Here is a 22,911-nt window from a genome sequence, read left to right on the forward strand (position 1 = left end):
CTTATCTTTTTACATGTTTAATCTTGCAATGAAAGTTTTTAGTTTATTAAAATATTATTACATTTCCTTCAAACAACTTGATATTTCGTATTTCTCACTAGAGCAGGGATTACTATTTGAAACTGTTATCAGTTGGAATTCAATTTCGATCCAGGAAGCCGTTAAAAACCATAATATAATATATTATATTATTAGCTGGAAGGTCCTAAGAGGGTTATGCACTCTCTTTGGCCAAGAGAAGGATGAAAACTAGAGCATTGAAGATATAATGATGTATAAGAAGACGTGGTGAACTTTATCTAGCTTTGGATGATTTTATTATATATAATATAATATAATAACATTGTTGAAAACTAACTCGTTTCATTTGCTTAATTTTTGATAATACTCTTTTATTATTTGAACTTCTACAATAAAATCCAGTCACAGTACTCCAAAATATTTAAGCTACCAATCGAATAAATATTTAGTTTTTACCCTGTATCGTAATGTAAAAGACCGAACTGTGGAGTACGCATGTTCTTTGTTCAAAACCGCTGCATTTTTGACTTAACAAAGCATAGGTTGAAAATATATCTCAGGACAGCTGGTATAGGTATTAACACTTTCACTAATAAAGCAGAGAACAACATTTCGACCTTCTTAGGTCATCTTCAATACTCTATTTTAATCTTATGTAGTCAATACCTATAAAACTGAATTGCACTTAACTTATACTAAATTATTTAGGGAGATAAAGAACATGAAATGGGATTACCATACTCACCGTTATGTGATAGAAACACCACACTTGTTGCAGAGTCTCAAATAGGTAAGCCATGTTCATATTACTCATCTACATATCTACTAATCAATGTGTCATTTGAAAATGATGAGCTAAGCCTAATTAGTCTAAAAAATTATTAACTTTTCATAAGCAAATTAAAAGATGTCCATATTATGTGTCATTAATAATACGTTTGTCGTGTGGAAAATGATAAGCTAAATCTAGCTAGGTTTAAACATTATTACGTTATTGTAAAAAAATGTGAGATGTCCATGTGAGATATTAAATTTCACTAATAATCTGTGCGTCATGTGAAAAATGATGAGCTAGGCCTAGCTAGGCTTAAAGATCATTACATTATTATATAATGTATATTATATATATATCTTTCCGTTAAATAAAAAGTATAAATTGTAAGCGTGAACGTTCATATTTTAAAACGTTTAGTTAAAACAGCGCATGAAGGATGACCTACGTTAGTAGCTGATGTTGTATACTGAACATTGAGTCATTATTGTGGTTACATTTTGCACGGCATTCTGGGTCAGATTAAAACTATAGCTTAAGTTATCAGTGACATGTATTGTTATTATTCAAAAGGGTTAAACTAGTTTGTGTTTCTGCAGGGTTTATTGATTTCATCGTGGCTCCAAGTATGGAAGTATGTGGCGACTTACTGGAGAAAGTTCAATTCCAACTCCAAAGATCTCGGTCTCCAACAGTAGAAGAATCCATCATGGAAGAGAATTCAGAAAATAAAACTGGTAAGGTTGTCTTCGACAACATCCAATACTGACTCTGTTGTTCCAAAGTCCGTAGCTAATTATTTAGAACTTCCTAGTAAAACTAAAGAATAGTGTATTGTAATTAATTAGCCATATAATGTCTACTACGCGCCCACAAGACATTTTCTCTAACATCAGGGCTCTTCAGGTATGTCGGAATACGACAGACACAAGAGTGTGTTTTGTCATTTCATTAGCTGGAAGGTCCTAAGAGGGTTATGCACTCTCTTTGGCCAAGAGAAGGATGAAAACTAGAGCATTGAAGATATAATAATGTATAAGAAGACGTGGTGAAATTTATCTAGCTTTGAATGATTTTATTAGAGACAAAAACAGATCGTTAGTGAAGAGTGTGAGGTGGAAAACGCAATAGTAAGGGGTAATGTAAATGATCAATGAATTTGGGTAAACGTGGCTGGAATATTCGACTGTATTGATCAGGTTGAAGTGACATGACATAGATGATCAACTGTGAGTGAAACGATCGGAGAGATATTGGTGGAAAACATGACATTCTTAATATACCAGATGTGAAAGTTAATGGGAAGTGGTAAGTTTACACAGTTCTTGTGTAGGACTGAGAGGTTTCACACGAAAAGCGAGTCTGTAAGAGTGACGTTCTAAACCTTGTGATCATGAAATGTATAGAAAACCAGGCAGTTTAGCCATAAGTTGAATGAAGTTGTTGAAATTACATGATAAAAAGGAGTGAATTCAGTTAGCAAGAGGTTCCTGTAAACTGATGGAAGTGACTTTCTGGATGAGAACTATCATCTGAGTCTTTCAGAAAAAGTGTTTGTCGAAAAGAATACCAATATACTTTGTTGTTGTAGTTGTTTATATTTCAAGAGAGTTTCGTCTATACACTTCGTCAGTTCTGATGTTAAACTGAACTTGATTGCGACAAAGACGATATTTGTGGTGTAGGATTTAAACTTTTGCTGCTGGTATTTGAGCCAGGGACGGCTCCAAGCCAGAAAAGTGTAAACTTTTCTTGAGGATAATCATTATTGGGTAGGTGGTTGCAAGAGCTGTATTATTAGCATGTTAAAAACAAGGCGAACTGGAACTATAGAGTGTATTATTAACTTAAGATGACCTGTCGAAACGTTATACTATACTTTATTTTAATTAAAGTGTTAACACCCGTACTAGTCGTCTTTAGTTACATTTTTACTTCAAGTGAGTTTCTAGTCCTCACAAAATAAAAGCTTTATCAAAACACAAAAATTCTAGATCAAACAAATCACATTATCTTAACGTATTTCCTTTATCAAGTTATAGTTACAAACTCAAATCACCTGAACATATTTTCCACGTTAAATTATAGCAATAAACTCACATTAACTTAAAATATTTCCTTTTCCAAGTTAGAGCAACAAATTTACATTACCTTAAAGTGTTTCCCTTGTTAAGCGAGAACGACAAAAATCACATTACGTTAAGATATGTCTCTTGTTAAGTTGTTGGTACTCGAGTGTTACAACATGAGGTATTTTTACCCAATAAACGGTTGAGCCTAAGAAAGGTGTATTTGTTGTTGTTGTTTTATATCAGAGAACAACTGACCTCACAAGATATGTATTTTACATATATATTATTATTATTAAATCAACAAACAGCGAGGTCAATGTATTATTATTAGTAAATCGATGAAGAGTGAGATTAATGTATTATTATTATTAAATCAACGAACAGTGAGGTACTTTCAGAAATTTGAAACAATTGAACGTGTTTTCATTCTTCATCAGATATCGAATTTTTATTTACACCAAACTAGCCTTATACCACCAACACATCACTTTTTATTTCTGAGTGTGGATCATGATACTAAACTAGCTTTATACCACTAACATATAACTTCTTATTGCTGACTGTAGATCATGGTACTGAACTAGCCTCACACTACGAACATTCAATTCAGCCGTCCTAAAACTGTATTCTGATGTGTTCTGACCTCATGTTAATCGAAATGTTCTAGTCTTAACCGTTCACGGCAATCTCTTGAATGCGAAATGTCACGTATTTTGCCATGACATCAGGGTTTCATTAACTGTTACATCTGATTATGTTAGGCGAGGTAATCGTTTAACTTTGAAAGTAAGAATATTCTTGTTTCTTTTGGAATTTCGCACAAAGCTACTCGAGGGCTATCTGTGCTAGCCGTCCCTAATTTAGCAGTGTAAGACTAGAGGGAAGGTAGCTAGTCATCACCACCCACCGCCAACTCTTGGGCTACTCTTTTACCAACGAATAGTGGGATTGACCGTCACATTATAACGCCCCCACGGCTGGGAGGGCGAGCATGTTTGGCGCGACGGGGATGCGAACCCGCGATCCTCAGATTACGAGTCGCACGCCTTAACACGCTTGGCCATTCCTGGCCTCCTTTGACTAATTGAGAACAAAAATTCCAACTTCCACAAAAACTTGACAATATATTAAAAAGTTGTATAAGATAAGGACACGAGATCTCAACCACTTTTATCCGAGTGTGGAGGCAGAATTTCGACTTGTGATTGTATGCGTGAAGACGGCGAGTTTGGGAAAACTGCAGTTTGAAACAAGTATACACGTGCACGAGAAGGTATTCTTTCGTTACCTTAGACCTGCTTATCTGGTTCTCAGGTTCCGTCGTGCACAACATTAATTTCTTTGTACAGACAACAAAGTGAAGAATGTAAACAAGTATGAGAATTTTAATTTTCTGATAACACAAGGAACAAATTTAACCCTAAATTATCTTTGCTCGACATAAAATAATTATGTTCATCCCAAAAGAGGTGTTGCTATATAAGTATAGCCAGTTACACGGATCGTTTGTGTTTCTCAAACTGCTATTCGGTTTAAGATTGTAGGATAAAATAAATATTTTTAAGTTCTAATTATTTTAACTTCTGTTTTTGTTGTTGGTTTTAATAATGAACAAAACTTGAGCCATCAAAGCAGAATGTTAAATTGTCATGCAAAATGTTCATGGAACACAGGAAACAAACAAAAAATCTGTTGGCATTTGACTAATATTCACCAGTAAACACGTGGTAACTAAAGTTTACACATTATTTTTTAAAATTGTAGTTGTTAATTTCACACACAGATAACAATCAATAATACCAAAATTATAAAAAATAATGTGTAAATTTTTGCTATCACGTGTTTATTGGTGAATATTAGACTAATGCCAACTGATTTTTTGTTTTCTCTGTTCTATGAACATTTCATACGACAATCTAGCATCCTGCTTTGATGGCTCATGTTTCTTTATGTTTTCTTCACTCTGTTCGATCGTAATGTAATGATATTGAAAAATATGACGTTTATACATTTGTTTTAGAGAAAAGCCACATTGGCCTATCTACTGAAGAATCAAACCCCGGATAATCGCTGTAAACCCGTACATTTACCATTGTCCTACCGGAAGACAAACATAATAGTTTTACCTATATAAAAATAACGACGCTTTCTTGTCATTTTTATTTATTAAATTTCTGTTTAAAATATTGAATAGAAAAAGCGAATTTTTTAAATGATGTCTTGACGGTAAGCGGAGAAACTACCATTTTAATAATTTATTAATATTGTTATAAATAGGCTTAGATCGTTTCTAGTCGATTGTTGAATTCGATTGCAAGTGTTCTTGGTTTCGAAAAGCTTAAAACAAACAGATTTTACGACTTCACTTTAGTCTATAATATTCTGTCAGTGTGTTCGTGTGTAATAATTTAAAGTAATTAGTAAGAAAAGAAAAGCTAAATTTTTATTCTAGATAAGAAACTACGCACTAAATCGCTTTCTGGCATGAGACCATCAACAAGAGCCAGTACGAATTCCTTACCGACAGGTAGCGTTATTGGCTGTGACAGAAATGCTTCATCTAAACCATCAATACAGAGTGCACCAGCTTCGTCAGGGTCAGCAAGTCATGTGGACGTTCCTCGCCCGTGGGTGAGATGCCTAGAAGTTAATAAAACATTGTGGCAAGAGAGAGCAACTAAAGGTAACGTATGAAATGTGTAATATCCTAAACCTAAATTACACTTGAGTTTTTCACAACTAACAAAGCAAAATAACAAGAAACGGTTTCTGAGCGTCAGTCCTACCAAATTATATTCTCAGTGAACTGTGAAGTGAAAGTTGTAAACGGTGGCGTTAAAGTCGCGGTTACCCAGCGTCTTAGTGTTGAGAAAAACCGTGGGTTAGAGCTGAGTTCTGTCTCAGTTTAGAAAAACCGTGGGTTAGAGCTGAGTTCTGTCTCAGTTTAGAAACCTTTCTAAACGTTATTCTTGGGATGAGCACAAAATATTTAAAATCATATTTGTGATTTAGGTAAAACTTAATCGAATATTATAATTGATGTAATTCCTACATAAGCAAGTACTATACAATATATGTTTTAATTTTATAGACTTTTTAGAATGCTTTCCAGATTTATGATTTTAGGAGCCATGGCCATCTGGTGGTGTTCTTGATTATGAAATTTTGGTACGTTTCATTTATTTTAAGAAAGTCATTTTGTTAATAAGTTAATCTGCTTATAAAACGGACATTTTAATTCACAGACCCACGACTGTTCAGGAGACGAGCGCCCATTCCATCTGGTCATGCTAGACTATTTTGTTTAATTCCATTTTTGTTTGTTTGTTTAACTATTTTTAAATTACGATGCAGATGATAAAGTTAAATAGTCCTTAAATATTTTTATATTGTAAATTTGATTTCTTTTCTTTTCTTCGGAGTATTAAATTATCGTTAGAACCTGCTGGTTTGTCTTTGTAGATGCTGAACTTCATTCCCAGCAGGATTCCGCCAGTAAAGAATCCAACGATCCGTCTAAGGCCCCTCAAAGTGAGCCATAAAGTTGGTTGCTACAGAAGTGTGCATCTTTCTTTTAACGTTTAGTTTTTGTTTTTGAAGTACAGTTCTTTATGAAGAAAGAAAAATAATAATAAATTATTTTGTGGTTCAAGCACTCGGTTCGTGTAGTCCTTCGAATAAATGTTAATAAAATTTCCTGACAATTTCTCTTTATATATTCTAAGCAAGTAAGGTATTAAGAAATAAAGAAAAGAAACTCGTGCTCACCATTAAATTTATATCACGAGAGTGTTCATCCGAGGGGCGGGGCAGCGGAGGATTGATATTATCATTTTCATTGACTACTTTAAGCGATGTGAAATGTTCAAACTATTGTGTAAATTTCTCAAAATTTTTAGTAAAAATGGAAAATGTTCATGTGGGTAGAGGCTGTTATGAGCGAACAGGTAATGTTCGCTTTTTTTTTCTAACCGATTGGAAAGTGATAACTCAGTAACATAACATTTAGGGTTAATACATGATTTAATCAACATATTCCTAATATATTTCTCTATTTCAGTACTTCTACACGTATGTGCGAATAACTTATTTCCGTCAAAGCATAATAACTGCGAATGTTGTGTAGCGTAAATATAATACATTCATGCTGGAATTTCTTCGATTTACTTTCAAATAGAAGTTTAACATCTCGTCCAAACCTATTTTTAACAGATAATTCTACAACTAATAGTCTTCGAAAGTAGTATTTATTTTTGTGGTATGTTTACATTTGGGCATTTAAAGCTAAACAGAAATAATTTCCGATTACAAATGCAAATTTGTATTTTTTCTGGACACTTTCAGAAACATCGCTTAAGGGCGCTACAGTCACAGGTACATACTCATTATGTTGGTGACATACACGTGTCGATTTATATTCTAACAAATGAATAATAACAACTATAAAAATGCACGAGTACGCAAACTGGAACTTCAACATGGCGTCATTATCTTTGATTGATGGGAAATTCTATAAAAATAATATTAGTTGCCTAACACTCGTTTATCAATCTTTAAAAATTTCCTTGTTTTAGGGCACGTGATATCTTTAAGTGCCGATAAAAATACCTATCAGCAGCAAGTTATTCATTGGTTTCGAGGTGCATTATAAGCACATTTCTATTTATAATAAAGCTCCCCGATAGTACAGCAGTAAGTCTACGGATTTACAACGCTAAATTCAGGGGTTCGGTTCCCCTCGGTGGGCTCAGCAGATAGCCCGATGTGGCTTTGTTATAAAAAAACCAAAAACCCACAATAATAATAAAAAGGAATTTTAAGGGGTTAAGTTCTTCGTTTCAGGAAGGTCAAGCAGTAAAGAAACTTTCTGATGTTGATCGAAACGACCAAATTAATATCGCTGAAATCCAGTGAACTTGAAAGGCCCAACTAAGTACGTAACATTGGGGTCACTACAGTATAATATATTTCTTTGACGCCACCTACATTATATATATCTATATATAAACCTAACAGTTGAACAATCTTATTATATAAATATAGCCAGAACGTTTTGTTGCTTATTTTTCCCAAATATAATCTTTCGTCTAACAGTATCGTGTTCACATTCTACGGGAAACATGTTGTTTTTATTAGTTGTTGTTTTTTTTTAAATAAGTAAGCAGATATATAAAATATTATATTTAATGTATAAGTAGTGGTTGATGTTTTAAACTTATCTTTATGTAATGTTTAAATAAAAAAAAAATAGACGAGTAACTCATATTTGGTAATATTTAGAGTTGGTGTCTAACCCGATAACTAAGTTCTTCAAAATGTTGTATACAAATCTGTTTTGTTTGTAAGTTGAAATAAACAGCATTGTAAGAAAAATATAGAAATAAAGCTGTTAAAGTAAAGGTTGTATCAATTTTCCTGACTTAACATTCAACATGTTGCTTTGAGCTTCGTTCTGATCAACTGAGATTTCTGTCTCTGTTATATTAAAACTAGCAAACTTACGAACCTGCACAATCCATTTAAGAAAGTTGAAAGATCCTTCTTCGGGAGTGTTGTGAAACAATATAGACCTTTTGACTCTCGGCAGTAACACTATGTCCCATTTTAGGGTTATTGACTTGGGATAAATTTTAATATCCGTAAGAATCGTTTTTATTTGAAACTTCTGTTTAGTCTTAACGCTTTCTGTTTTTACTACACGTATAGTAGACGTTTGAGACACTATATCACTGGTTTGGATTGCTTGACACTTCTCAGGCTGTATAAAAAAGCTAGCAAAGCTAGAAACAGAGATGCAGATTATATAATAGGTATTGGGTTCGAGATTATTTATTTCGCTTACGTAAGTGGTATACGCCCATGGCTTCGAAGAATTAGTGCTGTTATTTATGACATAGGACGTCTCATGCTCACTGTAATTAAGTGTCATTTTGTATCGACTGTCGATTGACTGTCTATAGAAAACCTTCCATTTTTGTCATTCTTTCCGTTTACCTTTGCTCTCCATAACACTTTGATAGTGTTTGGAGTACTGGACAAGTAAAGAGCTCAAAGTCACCAAACTTTTCAGGTTTGTCAGAAATAGTCAATGTTTCATTCCTTTCACCACACAAGCTAGCATTTGTTAACTGTAACACAAACTGACCTTTGAGATCTGATGGAGAATTGCAATTAGGCAGGAAGATGACAGTTTTATTGCTGTCAACCCATTCCTGGAGCCAGAGGATGTCACAGTCACACCGAAGAGGATTTTCTGTGGAAAAACAGAAGTATAGAATTACACAATCAAGACAGTTTACAAATAATTTATCGGCTTTGTTTCGTGTTTGTCCAGGTTATTTGATTTTATTACATATACTAAAAAATTAGTTTAAAGTATTCGTCATAAGTTTTTTAAACTATTTTTTTTTTTCTGTAAATAATCGATGTGATCCAAGAAATCTTAGTTTTACGGATCTTATAGACAGATATTTTTAGAATAACAAACGTTAACACATAAAAGAATCCACAAGAACCTTGAACACGTGACAACTGGAATGTTTAAAACTTACTTCAAGTTACAAATCATTTTTAATCTTGTTTTATTTTTTTAATTTTACACTGTTATAAAAGATTATCATGTCACTTTCAATTGAGGGCTTATATACGTAAAAATCGAGGCTCGATCACAGTGTCAGCTAATTGTGTAGCTTTATACTAATATAAACGAACAGTAGATTCTTATGGTGTGAATGCCTTTTTCAAGATAACAAAGTTTATCGTGTGATACTACTATTAAGCCTATTATTTTTAATACAAAATTCTTTATGGATTTTCAGTATTCCAACCACACTATTTTTGTGTATTTGCGACTTTATATTGAAACATACTGTCAACCAACGATCTTCATTTAATAGATAAATTACATCTTGCCAGGACTGGCCAGGTGGTTAAGGCATTCGACTCGTAATTTGAGGGTCGTGGGTTCAAATCCCCATCACACCAAAGATGTTCGCCCTTTCATCCGTGGGGGCGTTGTAATGTAATAATCAATCCCACTATTCGTTAGTAAAAGAGTATCCCAAGAGTTGGCGGTGGGTGATGATGACTAGCTGCCTTCCTTATAGTGTTACATTGTTAAATTAGGGACGGCTAGTGCAAATAGTCCTCGTGTAGCTTTGCGCGAAATCCAAAACAAACAAACTCACTGAAAAAACTACAAAAACGAAGCCTAAAATGTGTCGATTTTTCAGAGGGAAAAGATATATCAATAAGATGTTATATCGATTTTGTTTTTTAAATAATTTTCTACGTAATTTTAACTCTGAATGTATCATAATAAGAGTCATAAGAATATATCTTCTGCTATTCCATGTCATATGTGGCCCGGCAAGGCCAGGTGGGTTAAGGTGTGCGACTCGTAATCTGAGGGTCAGGGGTTCGCATCCCCGTCGCACCAAACATGTTCGCCTTTTCAGCCGTGGGGGCGTTATAATCTAACCGCCAATCCCATATTCGTTGGTAAAAAAGTAGCCCAAGAGTTGGCGGTGGGTGGTGATGACTAGCTGCCTTCCCTCTAGTCTTACACTGCTAAATTAGGGACGGCTAGCACAGATAGCCCTCGTGTAGCTTTGTGCGAAATTCCAAAACAAACAAACAAACAAATAATTCATACTAGTAAGTTGCATCTAGTTCCTTCTCGCCATGTGTTTACGTGTCTGTTACCGGAAATGATGATATATATGCACGTGGTGTGTTTGTTACACTGGGCGTGACAGTGAACTGTGGTTTCATTTGCTTTCGTTTCCTAAAATACATCACAGACTTTATTAACCAATGAACAATATAAAAAGTATTGCACAAGACATACTTAATCTGCTAAGGGAAATGTTATACACATAAAAATAAATTATTTCAGTTGTTATTGCAAGAGCCATTTCCTTTTAATCTCGTGACACATGTCAATAACACTCTTCTGCGCGTGTAAGCTTACGTCACAGCAAGTCGTAGGGTATGAGTAAGTGTGAACTTTCTTCTGAATGTAGTTCAAAATGTTAAAGTTGTCTAAAAAAACAAACACACCGATATAAGAAATGGAAACTGAACTAAATTCAAACTTCTTCACCAGCGAAACTGGTTGTACTTATTATATAAATTAAAATGTTAAATTATGTCACAGTTGAGTATATGTTAACCTCTACAGAGCCCTATAACATACTACTGAATATCCTATCAGCACTTTGCCTTATAACATACCACTAACTATCCTATCAGCACTAAGCCTTATAACATGCTTCTAAATATTCTATTAGCGTTAAGCCTTATAACATACTATTCAATATTCTATTAGCACTAAGCCTTATAATATACTACTGAATATTCTATCGACACTAAGCCTTATTTTTCTTTTTCAGTTATACATAAGAAACAGTTTTTATTACCCAACAATATTATCAGAAATGGACATGAACAGGAGTTTAAATTATACACAAACAGGAACGTAATATCTATTCAAGGACAATTGTAATCACGACACTGAAAACTTTCTCTAGTTGTTTGTAGAATGTTTAGGAGGTTTGTAATTATTTCTTTCGTTTACGCGCTGTTGGAGATTAAAAGGTATCCTGTCTTAGACAAATAGAACTGTTGCTAAGTTGTTGGTTTTTCCAAGATTATTGATTCAACAATCACCTTTCGAGTTCATAGTGATGGATATTTAAAACTATGAATATTGTCACACTATGAAAAGCTCGTTTATACAGTTACTGCCCAAATAGAGGTCAGCCATAACCTCAAGTGCTTTATCCGGTTTTGAGCCGAATAACGAAATTCACTGTTTCTCTTACAACGCACTTACAGCTGAAAGTACGAATTTCGGATCTTTCGATCTGTAACCTAAAGCGTTAAACCCTCGGCCAAGAAAGAAAGAAACAAACACAAAACAAATGTTATTTCGAAAAGGAATTAACAGACCACAGATTCAATGTACACTGAAAAATAAACTCGATGCAACACGTGTCAGTGATCGTATGTTTAACTTGCGATATTTGTCTTATTACGAACATTAGAGAGCACAACTTGTGTCATGGATATACACTGATTAAGTGGGTCACAATCTTAGCATTATGTTCAGAAACAAAAAAGTACAGCCAAGAGTGTGTTATATAGACATTGAATAGTTTTAATAACAATCCACAAATTTCAAATACAGACAAATACAGTACAAATTTCAAATCAGTAGTAACAGCATAGAAATCAGCTAACTATATTTCAAAGGTAAGTGAGGTTTTAGAACTCTATAAATAGTTAGTGGGTCAAGTTTTGTTTGCTTATTTCACAGCAAAATCAGATTAAACCATGTATTTACCGTGGAGAATCGAACCCCTTGGTTTAGCGTTGTAAGTACGTTGAATTGTCGCTTATTCACCGAAGGACAGTTTAACTATATAAATCAAATCGCTGGAACTTTGTTGGACAAACAATCAAGTCCTAGCAGGTCTGGAGCTATGTCGGTCATTATAATGTACTGCATCTCAACACACACAATGTTTTTTTTATTAATTAGTTATTGTTGATTAATTGGAAATACAATGCACGAGAGATCAAAACATAAATTAAATGAATGTTCACAAATAAGCTGCAACACCAGGGCCGATATGATGGTCAGAAATTCGCATCATTTGAAATACATTAAAACATAAAAATATCAATCAAAACAAAAGGAAAGCATCAAATAACACAAGTTAACAACATCAAATACTTGAACCTCTCTGTTTACCAATAATATATAGTTTAACAATAATGTTTACATGCTTACTAACGAAGATTTTTAAAATTATTTCATCAAAATATAGATACACAGTAAGACATAAGGGAAAATCTAATGCTATTTTTATTTATTTATTATGTTCTCTTATATCAAAACAACGTCTTTCACAATGACTATTTTACATATCAGGTACAAATTGTATTACACATGATACGTATGAATTATTATTGGGCGATATGTCTGCTACTACCACAAGAGCATTAGGTGTCATTTTTATGCAAACGATTGACGTATTACACAGTTTGATATAACTGTAATTGACGAATAAATGTTAACCACCACATGTATGAAACACTTGATAAAATATATTTTATCTGTTAACTCGAAACAATAACAAAAATTGTAAATGATTAAACCCTCAGTACTGAATGTTGTCCACAATAATAGAAAACATCTTACGAACACGTAAATATATATTTTTTAATTTTTAGAAGATCTAGTTAGCTGAAAACTTGCACACGTACATCTCTTGTTAAAGTTTCTGACGTCTGTAAATTAGAGCTTCAATATTCTTAGTTACTGTACTTCAGTTAAGTTAATAATGGACAGAAATATTTCCAATAAATATCGTGACTTTTCCATATCATGATAGGTGCCACTTCCATTTCCTTTTGTTTTCAACAGAAGGTTTTTCAGAATATTTTCTTCTGTTCTGAATGAAAACTGGGAGTCGATGAATAATAATTTAGTTTCAGAGAATATAAGAAATTATAGTCACCATGCAGCTGGTAGATTTGGTTTAAGAGAAGATCAGAAACTGTAGTCACCATATAGCTGGTAGAGTTGGTTTCGGAGAAGATGAGGAACTATAGTCACCATGCAGCTGGTAGATATGGTTTCGGAGAAGATGAGAAACCACAGTCACCATACAGCTGGTTACCGTTTCGGACATGTTTTTTTAATAGTTATCTGCTCTACTCAGGGTACCGTTCCGGAAGTGTTTTTACTACCGTTTTATTTCCATTATTACCAACCTTTAAGGCCCAAACAGAGAATCTAATAAAGCAAAGATAGACATTTAAAAAACAATTGATGTCTGAGATGAAAATAAGAAAACGACTACAGCTATAGTAGAAGTGAATGAGGTTTTGTTAACATAAACCTTTTATATACAGTATATTTGAACAGAATTCCTTGACTTTACAGAGAACCGCCCACATTTATTGGACAAACCGCATGACGTCACGAATCTATTGTCTATTCCCATCTCACCCTGCCAGTCAGAACGATATAATAGTAATCAGTGAGAACAACTTCCGCGACAGGTTTTGCACTCCCTTTATTTCCCAGACTGATATGCTTCGTATAATAATATTAATAAGAATTTAAAAAAATATATATTTTCTTAGGAATTACGTGATTCGTTTAAAGTGGAGCTCAAATAGGAAATTTTTATTACGTAATAAACAATTCCAGTGCTTGGAAAATACCCCATAAAATGTGGGTTGATAAAATAGAGAAAGATTCGTTATTATAAAATAAACAATTATTTCAGATTTTTTTCATATTAGAATGTTCTAGAAAAATCACGATTTACTTGCTTGTTGATTTTCATCCAGAACTGTTTGAGGACTATCTGCTCTAGCCCTCCATAATTTTTAAGTGATATAAGCTAGGGCACGGACGGTCAATTGGCGGCCTGCGTACCATATGCACTACCTAGTGTGTGTTTTGTAATTATATTTTATTTTAGCCAAACTGGTCAAATCAAAACAAATGTCCCTTGGCTATTACTGGAACGATCTTCAAATGTTAACTCATTTATTTATTCAAGACTATACTTGTCTGCAAGTTTATAACTGACAGTGCGAATTTAGTTTTATACTAAGCAAATATTCTGAGCCTACTTTAACCAGTCATATATTTTCTGTCGCCTGATTGCAGTTAGGTAAGAGTCTGTGTTTATTCTATAACAAAACCACATTTGGCTATCTGCTGTATCCATTGGGAATCGAACACCGCATTTTAGCGTTGTAAGTTCATTGACTTAACACTGTCCCACCGAGAGACTTCTAAGTGAGAAACTGGCCATCCCTGGACCAAAAGAAAGACAGCTAGCTAGTCAACATCACTCACCACCAACTGTTAAGCTACCCTTTATCAATGAATGGTAGGATTGGTCATGACATTACGATGCTCCAAGGCCATAAAAGTAAGTACTTTCGCTAACGGAATTTAAACCCACAGGTCGAGCACTAAGACTTTGTTTCTAGCACCCAAGTGATCTTCAAATACTAAAACATTAGAAAAACTATGAGCTTAGTGTTTTGACGTCAGTTCTCATAAAGGTATTATTTCAGCAATGGAACATCTTGAGGTACTACATTTATTTTGGTAAAATAAAAATAAGGAGTTTCAATGTGGATTGGTCAGACCTTTCAAATCCGTTAGTTTGAATATAAATGTGAACTGGTCAAATCTTACCAATTCGTTAGTTTGAATATAAATGTGACTTGGTCAAACCTTTCCAGTTCGTTAGGGTAAGTGAAATCACTGGTGAAATAGCAATGATTCCACTTCAAGGTTTTGTTCGCTTAAATGAACGTATTGTTGTTACTATACTTATCTATAATATTATATGAGTCTAAAATCTTACGATTGAAAGCAAAAGAGGGTATTCTGTAATATGACAACCACACCACATCCGCCATACCCAGTGACAATGTACAATACCAGGGCTTATCCGGCCGGTTGACACACGACAGATGTAATAGTGGCCTAAGAAAAAGATCTATTGTATTTCCAACAGTTTGATCACGGTTTTCAGATTGTTCACCTCAAGGTATCGCCAATCCTTCGTTTGTAGCTGAAAACTATAAGTATGGATCGTTTTAAACGTTGAAATGTGTTGCATTCCCTGTGTTACTTTGTTCTTTATCCAGTATCCACTTGTTTTGTGTGTACTGTTCCCTACACATAACAGAAGCTAAAAGTATTATATTTGCTGTCTTTATTTTATTAATTTATAGAGATTTTCAAAATGAATAAATATTCTATGTAGCTTTTTTTATAATTTACTCTATACTCACCTATAGGCCCAATAACTTCTTCTAAACATAACGTATGATTGATTCATAAACTGTTATATTTTGTCAAGCCTAGTCTGATACATGCTGCAACTGCTCAAATATATATTCTGTTTCAGCACGTATTTGGTTTGACCTTTCCCTATTTTTTTATAAGTTAGTAAATTCTCTATTACATTTCCTTTAACTTATGCCCAAAATACTGGAGTAACACTTCAAAGTCGCAGCCAAACATTCTTCTATAACCTTAATTGAAATATTACTAATAATTCAGTTAAATACATTTATAAATGCAGTAAATGCAAGATACTAAAACTCTTTCAATTAAGCCTAAAAACTAGAGCGAAACAGGGTTGGAAGCTGTCCGTCTTTACCACAGCTTATTGCAGTGGACGACAGACGAGACATTCTGGGTTTGAGATTATAATATCGCGAATGTGGTTATATTTTCGTTAAAAATAAGGAGAATCGCTAAATACCGAAGAGTAAGATCGCTAATGATATATGAAATCTAAGATTCCAATAATTCTATAATTAATACGTATCTTGACTGTTAGCACATTGTTTGTTTGTTTGTTTTTTAATTTAGCGCAAAGCAACTCGAGGGCTATCAGCGCTAGCCGTCCCTAATTTAGCAGTGTAAGACTAGATGGAAGGTAGCTAGTCAACACCACCCACCGACAACTCTTGGGCTACTCTTTTACAAATGAATAGTGGGATTGACCGTCACTTATAACGTCCCAACGGCTGAAAGAGCGAGCATGTTTGGTTTAAATGGGATTCAAACCTGTTCCCCGCAGTTTGCAATTTGAGTGCTTTCACTATCAGATCATGCCCTAGCTCAGTAAAAAGCTTGAGTTTTACATCGTTAAGATTCAGGGTAAGATCCCTTTGGTGGGCACAGCGCAGATAGCCCGGATGCAGCTACAAGCAACTCCTTTTGAGAAAATTAATGTCATCACACGAACAAATGTATTCCTTAAAAACTAGTACCCCCCTCCCGTGACACAGCGGTAAACTTGAAGTCTTAGAAATTGACTTTCAATAGCCGTGGTGGGCAAAACATAGATAGCCCATTGTGTAGCTCGGTGCTTAACTACAAACGAAAAGTACGGATCTCTGATCTGTTTACAGCTTTCATCTTCGTCTCTGATCTGTTTAAAATTTTCAACTTCGTCTCTGATCTATTTAGAATTACCTAATTCATCTCTGATCCATTCAGAGCTACATAGTTCGTCTCTGATTTGTTAAGAATGACCTAAATCATCTCTGATCTGTTCAGAGCTACCAAGTTCGTCTCTGATCTGTTCAAAATTATCTCGCTGGCCTCTGATCTATTCAAAATTACCTAGCTCATTTTTGATCTGTTTATATAATTCTTCAAACCTGAGTACTAAAATAATATAAGCTTATTCTTTCGAACTGTGTTTAGAATCTACTATTTGAACCATGATACATCCACTGACATCCTTTTCTTGGGTCAGAGTGCCTTATTCTATAATTCTGCTTATAGTGACAAGATTAAATAATTTACCTTGAACAAATGCGCAGGTATTCTTCATAATTAGCTTTTATTGTGTAAATACTTCAAATTATTTATATTGAAAAATACAGACTTCGATATATTCAGACTCTTTTGCCATCTATTAAACAAATTTAAAATTTATGAAGGGTAAACAGCAACATATGACAACAAATCATGTTTTCTTAAGAGTATGTTTATGTAATTATCTTACGTTAGAACTGCTTAAAAGTAGCTGAACGTGTTTAATGACATTTATTCATGCGCATGGGCGTGGCTAGAAAAACAAAAACGAAACAACCGCCAAACGAGTTTTCGAAACATCTTTCACGATAAACTTTACGCTAGTTCATCGTAATTAATCATCTTACATATGACGATGCTAGTTATTTAGATGCCACCAGGTGGCTCAGTGGTAAGTTTATTGATTTACAACGCTAAAATCCGGGTTAGATTCCTCGAGATGGAATGATCACAAATAGTCCACTGTGTAGCTTTGCGCTAATAAAAAGCAACAGCTGTTTAGATAATAAAAAAAATTATCTTATATCGATGTCATATTTGGAATTCGATATGGAGTAAAATTAACGAAATTAAGATTTAAAAATGCTTTGTTTGTAGAAAAATTTATTCTTTGTTGACTATATCATTTTACACAAAGAATATATACATTGAGGGTAAAAAAAAAAAAAAACGTCTTTAGGCAATAACGTAACTGAAAAGGGCCATCGTTGGCATTATAAGTATTCAAGAAAAATTACATTGAACAACCGGTTTTAAGACGTATAGCTGCCGGCAAAATGTCGAAATCCGAATCATTTCTGAAATCGGGTTAAAACCGGTAAACTGGTTGAACGCCAAGGTCGACTCCTTCACGTGACTTCAAGCCAAGATCTTTAGATGTACAGCGTTACTCTCGGACATAGATTTAGTAATGATTCGCTGAGCCTCAAGATAGTTAACTACACCATATACCAGGCGTGAACCTCCTATGTGGTAGAGCTTTGGATTTCGAAGCTGGAGAACTGGACTCGAATCTGTGCGATACCGTAGAATGATCCCTGCATTTTAATTTGTGAATGAACTAGAAGAGCTACATTTGATCCTTTGGTTGCATTGTGAAACTATGACACTCCTGATTGGCTGCTTTCCTTCTGGCCATTGCAATATATTTATCATTTACTCGTTTCTTCATCATAGTTTCAAGTTACGGACAAGGGTCAATGAATGCTAAACTATCAATGGTCTATAGGAAACACTTAGTTTATTTGTTTGGAATTAAGCACAAAGCTACACAACGGGCTATCTGTGCTCTGCCCACCATGGGTATCGAAACCCGGTTTCTAGCGGTCTGAGTCCGCAGACATACCGCTTTGCCACGGGGGGGGGGGAGGCTGTAGGAAACAGACAGCTTAAAAACTTCTTATCAACCACGGGATGCCTACATAGGTAAGGCTCAATAACGCCAGAAGTGAGCATACAGCAAAGAAACCCCTCATGGCATTTTGCATTATGTTTGTCACGAACGAAACTAAACTTACAATTTGTTTATTATTAAAAGCAAAATAAAATAGTGAAATAAATGTGTTCTTCCCGCCAGGGATATCAAAACCCAATTTTTAAAATTATAAGTTCTCGGTCTGACCTCTGAACCACAGAGGTCGCAAGGCTAATAAAGATTATTTGTGTTTGCTCATTTTAGGCTTTGAAATCAAATATTTATTGTTATAAGGTGTCATAATTCTCTCTTAGCCACCAGAGGGCGTGGAAGATCTCAGCTTATCCAATTGTATAGAAGAAGAAATATTTTTTTCTTCTTAAAAATAATTATGATGCTTAGAGATATCCGTTTATATCAAAGGTTTTAAGTGCAATATACTTGTTTGTAGTTAAGAATCCTTAAATTTAAAATCAAAAATTGTAACATACCAGATGATTCTTTATAGCAGTATAGAAAACTACACATTTATTGTTGTCTAGAATGTATTGTTTTTTTTTCCCCAGTTTCATGGATGTATTGAATGCATAACCCTGTACGACGTTCTGGTCATAAACAGTCAGAGCATTTCTGAACATTTTCGTAGAAGCTGACGCTGGAGAAAGAATTACAGTACTCTCTCCATCCTGTACACTATTCAGATTACCAGGGAGTGTTGGATACACGTCAATTATAGTAGATGTGGCACTATTTGAAGTGCCTCTTGTTACACAATGATATGTTTGCGAACTTACAAAGCTAAAAACCGGGTTTCGATACCATTGTGTAGTTTTTTTGCTTAATTTCAAGTAAATGAAGAGCCAGAATGGCCAGGTCGCTCGACTCACAATCTGATGGTCGCAGGTTCGAATTCCTGTTCCACCAATCATTCTTTCAGCTGGAGGGTCATTATAATTTAACGTTCAATCCCACTTTTATTTGGTAAAAGACTAGCCCAAGAGTTGCGAGTGGGTGGTGATGACTAGCTGCCCTCCCTCTAGTCTTAAACTGCTGAATTAAGGACGGCTAGCACAGAGAGCCCTCGCGTAGCTTTGCGCGGAATTCAAAAACAAACACACGAATAACAAATCTTGTTGAAGAAGGATACAGTGACTGGCTTTCTCAATTTTAACCAAGTTTTGATCAAGGTTTTTCATCTGGTAGATCTCTCTCCAAGACATGTGGAATTAATTACCTTCCGTCTTTCGAACACGTCTCCTAACTGTTTGTTCAATTCGGATTAACCCAAAACATACATCATACTCATAGTGCAGCGTTACAGAATGACAGTGGCGTAAGGATATGACAGCAAATAAAGAAGGAAACAACTGACAAATATAACACGTTGTATACAACAAAACGCTGTCTTTTTATTGTTATTCAACTTTAGAGAAAGAATTAATAGAACTTTTGGGTTACTTTGAGAATTGCTAGCAATGAAAATGGGCGCTAAGGAATAAGAGAATGGCTTTTTCAGCGTTCTCATGTTATCAGACGATTTTTTTATATGTATCTCTTATATCATGTTTCTTCGGAGTTATTTCTATTTATGTTTAGGCTATAGTGATGGAAATATTTGAAAATATTACACTATGTAACAAATTTTTTACTTTTTCTTGTTCCTAGGCAGAAATTGTTATTTCCCAATTGCTTATGCCTAAAGTAAATGGAATAGACCTATTTTTCTCTTCAAATTTTGCTACTGTGACCTGGATAATGAAATTTTCAAATTTACCCATTTTCCAGAACATTCCAGATAGATTCCGTGCTGAGTAGCTGATAGAGAATTTTCTCGAACTTACAAGGATTTTCAAAAACTTTCTAGAATGTTGTAGAATTTACGAAAATTTTCAAAAACCTTTTAGAATTTTCTAGAACTTTCCATGTTAATAAATATACAGGGGCTCACCACTCACCACTTCAGTTTAGTTCTAGCTGTCTAATTGAGCACATAGACTCATGTGAAAAAATTAGGACACCCTATGAAAGCCTGTGTATTTTTGTAACACATTTGGATATATAGATATTTAATCTCAATTTTAACAATACTGAGAGATTAGAGGAATGTAACTAAATAATTAAAACTGAAGAAAAGACTTTTCAAGATCTTCTGTAAATGTAATTCTACAAAAATGCATATTCTAACTGAGGAAAAAGTTAGGGCACCCTACACTCTAATAGCTAGTGTTTTTCCCCCTTTGGCTGAAATAACTGCAGTGAGACGCTTCTTGTAGCCATCTACCATTCTCTGACATCGGTCTGAAGAAAGTTTGCCCCACTCCTCAATGCAGAATTCTGTCAGCTGTGAGATCTTTGAGGGGTCTCTTACATGTACAGCCCGTTTCAAGTCGCCCCACAGCATCTCAATGGCATTAAGATCTGGGCTTTGACTCGGCCATTCCAGGACTCTCCATTTCTTAGTTTTCAACCAGTCCTTGGTGGATTTACTGGTATGTTTTGGGTCATTGTCGTGTTGCAGGCTCCAGTTCCGCTTCAGCTTTAATTATTTTACAGATGGTCTCACATGATCCTCAAGCACCCTCTGATATAGAGTAAAATTCATGGTGGATTCTATGATTGTGAGCTGTCCAGGTCCCACTACAGCAAATCAGTCCTAAACCATGACACTTCTACCTCCATGCTTCACAGTTGGTATGAGGTTCTTTTCCTGGAATGCTGTATTTAGTTTACGCCAAACATGTCCTCTGTTCTGGCGTCCAAATAATTCAATTTTGGATTCATCTGTCCGAAGAACGTTATTCCAGAAGTCCTAGTCTTTGTCTACAATCTCTCTGATAAACTTCAGTCTGGCCTTTATGTTTCTCTTAGAGAGCAAAAGTTTTTTCCTTGCACACCTCCCATGCAAGTTAAACTTGTGCAGTCTCTTTCTGATTGTACAGGCATGCACTTTCACATCAATAGTAGCCAGAGCCTGCTGTATGTCCCGTGATGATATTTTAGGGTTTTTGGAGACCTCTTTTCGCATCTTGCGGTCAGCTCTCGGGGTGAACTTGCTTGGACGACCAGACCTGGGCGTGTTGGCAGTTGTTTTGAAAGCCCTCCACTTGTTGACTATTTTCCGGACAGTGAAATGGCTGATTTAAAACTCTTTTGAGATTTTTTTTAAATCTCTTACCAGACTCATAAGCTGCTACAATTGTCTTTCTAAAGGCCTCAGACGGCTATTTTGCTCTCACCATGGTGCTCACTTTCACTTCAACCCTTAGGAGCACACCAAACTAAATATCTGAGGTTTAAATAGGGAAAGCCTCATTCAAAATGCTGAGTAATGATCTTCTAATCATGTGCACCTGGTGTGATACACCTGTGTGTGAGTTGAGCCATGTTATGTATGTATAAATGTGAGGGTGTCCTAACTATTTACTCAGTTAGAATATGCATTTTTGTCGAATAACATTTTACAGAAGATCTTGAAAAGTCTTTTCTTCAGTTTTAATTGTTTAGTTATATTCCTATAATCTCTCAGTATTGTTACAATTGAGATTACATATCCATTTATCCGAAATTGTTACATATATACATATGTAACATAGGGTGTCCTAATTTTTTCACATGACTGTATCTGATTTTATCAGAGATTGCATCAAGAAACTCCAAACATTCTCGAGAATGTCAAAGTTGGTGTCTTTTGTGGTGGACCACAAATAAAGAATATCCTAGAGCGCACAGAATTCCCCAAGAAGCTCAGTAGGAAGGAAAAAAAGCTTGGGGCAGTTTTGTTGCAGTGGTTCGGGGTTTCTTGGGCAATCACAAGGCCGAAAATTATGTGGAACTGATTGAGGCTCTGGTGAAGAACTACGGCAAAATGGGCTGCAGGACGTTTCTGAAAGTCCATATTCTTGACGCTCATCTTGATAAATTCAAGGAGGACATGGGAACATATTCAGAGAAGCAAGACGAGCGCTTCCACCAAGATATACTGGACTTTGAACGCCGCTATCAAGAAGCGTATAACGAAAACACGATTGGAGACTATATTTGGGGAGCTGATACATGAAAGTTATTTGCAATACAGTCGCAAATCTCGAAAACCTACTCACTTCTAAACATTTTTGTATAACTTTAGTGTAAATACATGTAAATCTTGATTCATATGTTGTTTTATTCAGACCTTATGTAAATGAAATCGTGCAAATTTGCCCGTTTTTACATAGAGTATAGATTAATTTCTAAATCTCATTATCCAGGTCAC

The 22,911-nt window shown here is 34.8% G+C and overlaps 1 protein-coding gene and 1 long non-coding RNA gene across 4 annotated transcripts in view; one reads left to right on the forward strand and one right to left on the reverse strand.

Annotated features, from left to right (window-relative positions):
* LOC143247206 (dual specificity calcium/calmodulin-dependent 3',5'-cyclic nucleotide phosphodiesterase 1A-like) overlaps window positions 1–8,264 on the forward strand; it is a 135,158-nt gene extending 126,894 nt beyond the window's left edge. For all 3 annotated transcript variants that reach the window (XM_076494881.1, XM_076494882.1, XM_076494879.1), the window contains 4 exons: window positions 730–811; window positions 1,393–1,530; window positions 5,318–5,548; window positions 6,328–8,264. In XM_076494881.1, coding sequence (XP_076350996.1) covers window positions 730–811; window positions 1,393–1,530; window positions 5,318–5,548; window positions 6,328–6,407 — 531 coding nt within the window. In that variant the 3' untranslated portion in view covers window positions 6,408–8,264. The remainder of the gene's footprint in view (window positions 1–729; window positions 812–1,392; window positions 1,531–5,317; window positions 5,549–6,327) is intronic.
* Window positions 5,287–13,774, reverse strand: LOC143247207 (uncharacterized). The gene is made up of 3 exons (XR_013026434.1): window positions 13,138–13,774; window positions 9,011–9,118; window positions 5,287–5,505 (listed from the first exon to the last, which is right to left on the reverse strand). It is a non-coding gene; the product is annotated as an uncharacterized LOC143247207 (long non-coding RNA).
* Window positions 13,775–22,911: the final 9,137 nt, after the last annotated feature.

Source organism: Tachypleus tridentatus, chromosome 3, assembly GCF_004210375.1.
Source record: "Tachypleus tridentatus isolate NWPU-2018 chromosome 3, ASM421037v1, whole genome shotgun sequence".
Lineage (NCBI taxonomy): Eukaryota > Metazoa > Arthropoda > Merostomata > Xiphosura > Limulidae > Tachypleus > Tachypleus tridentatus.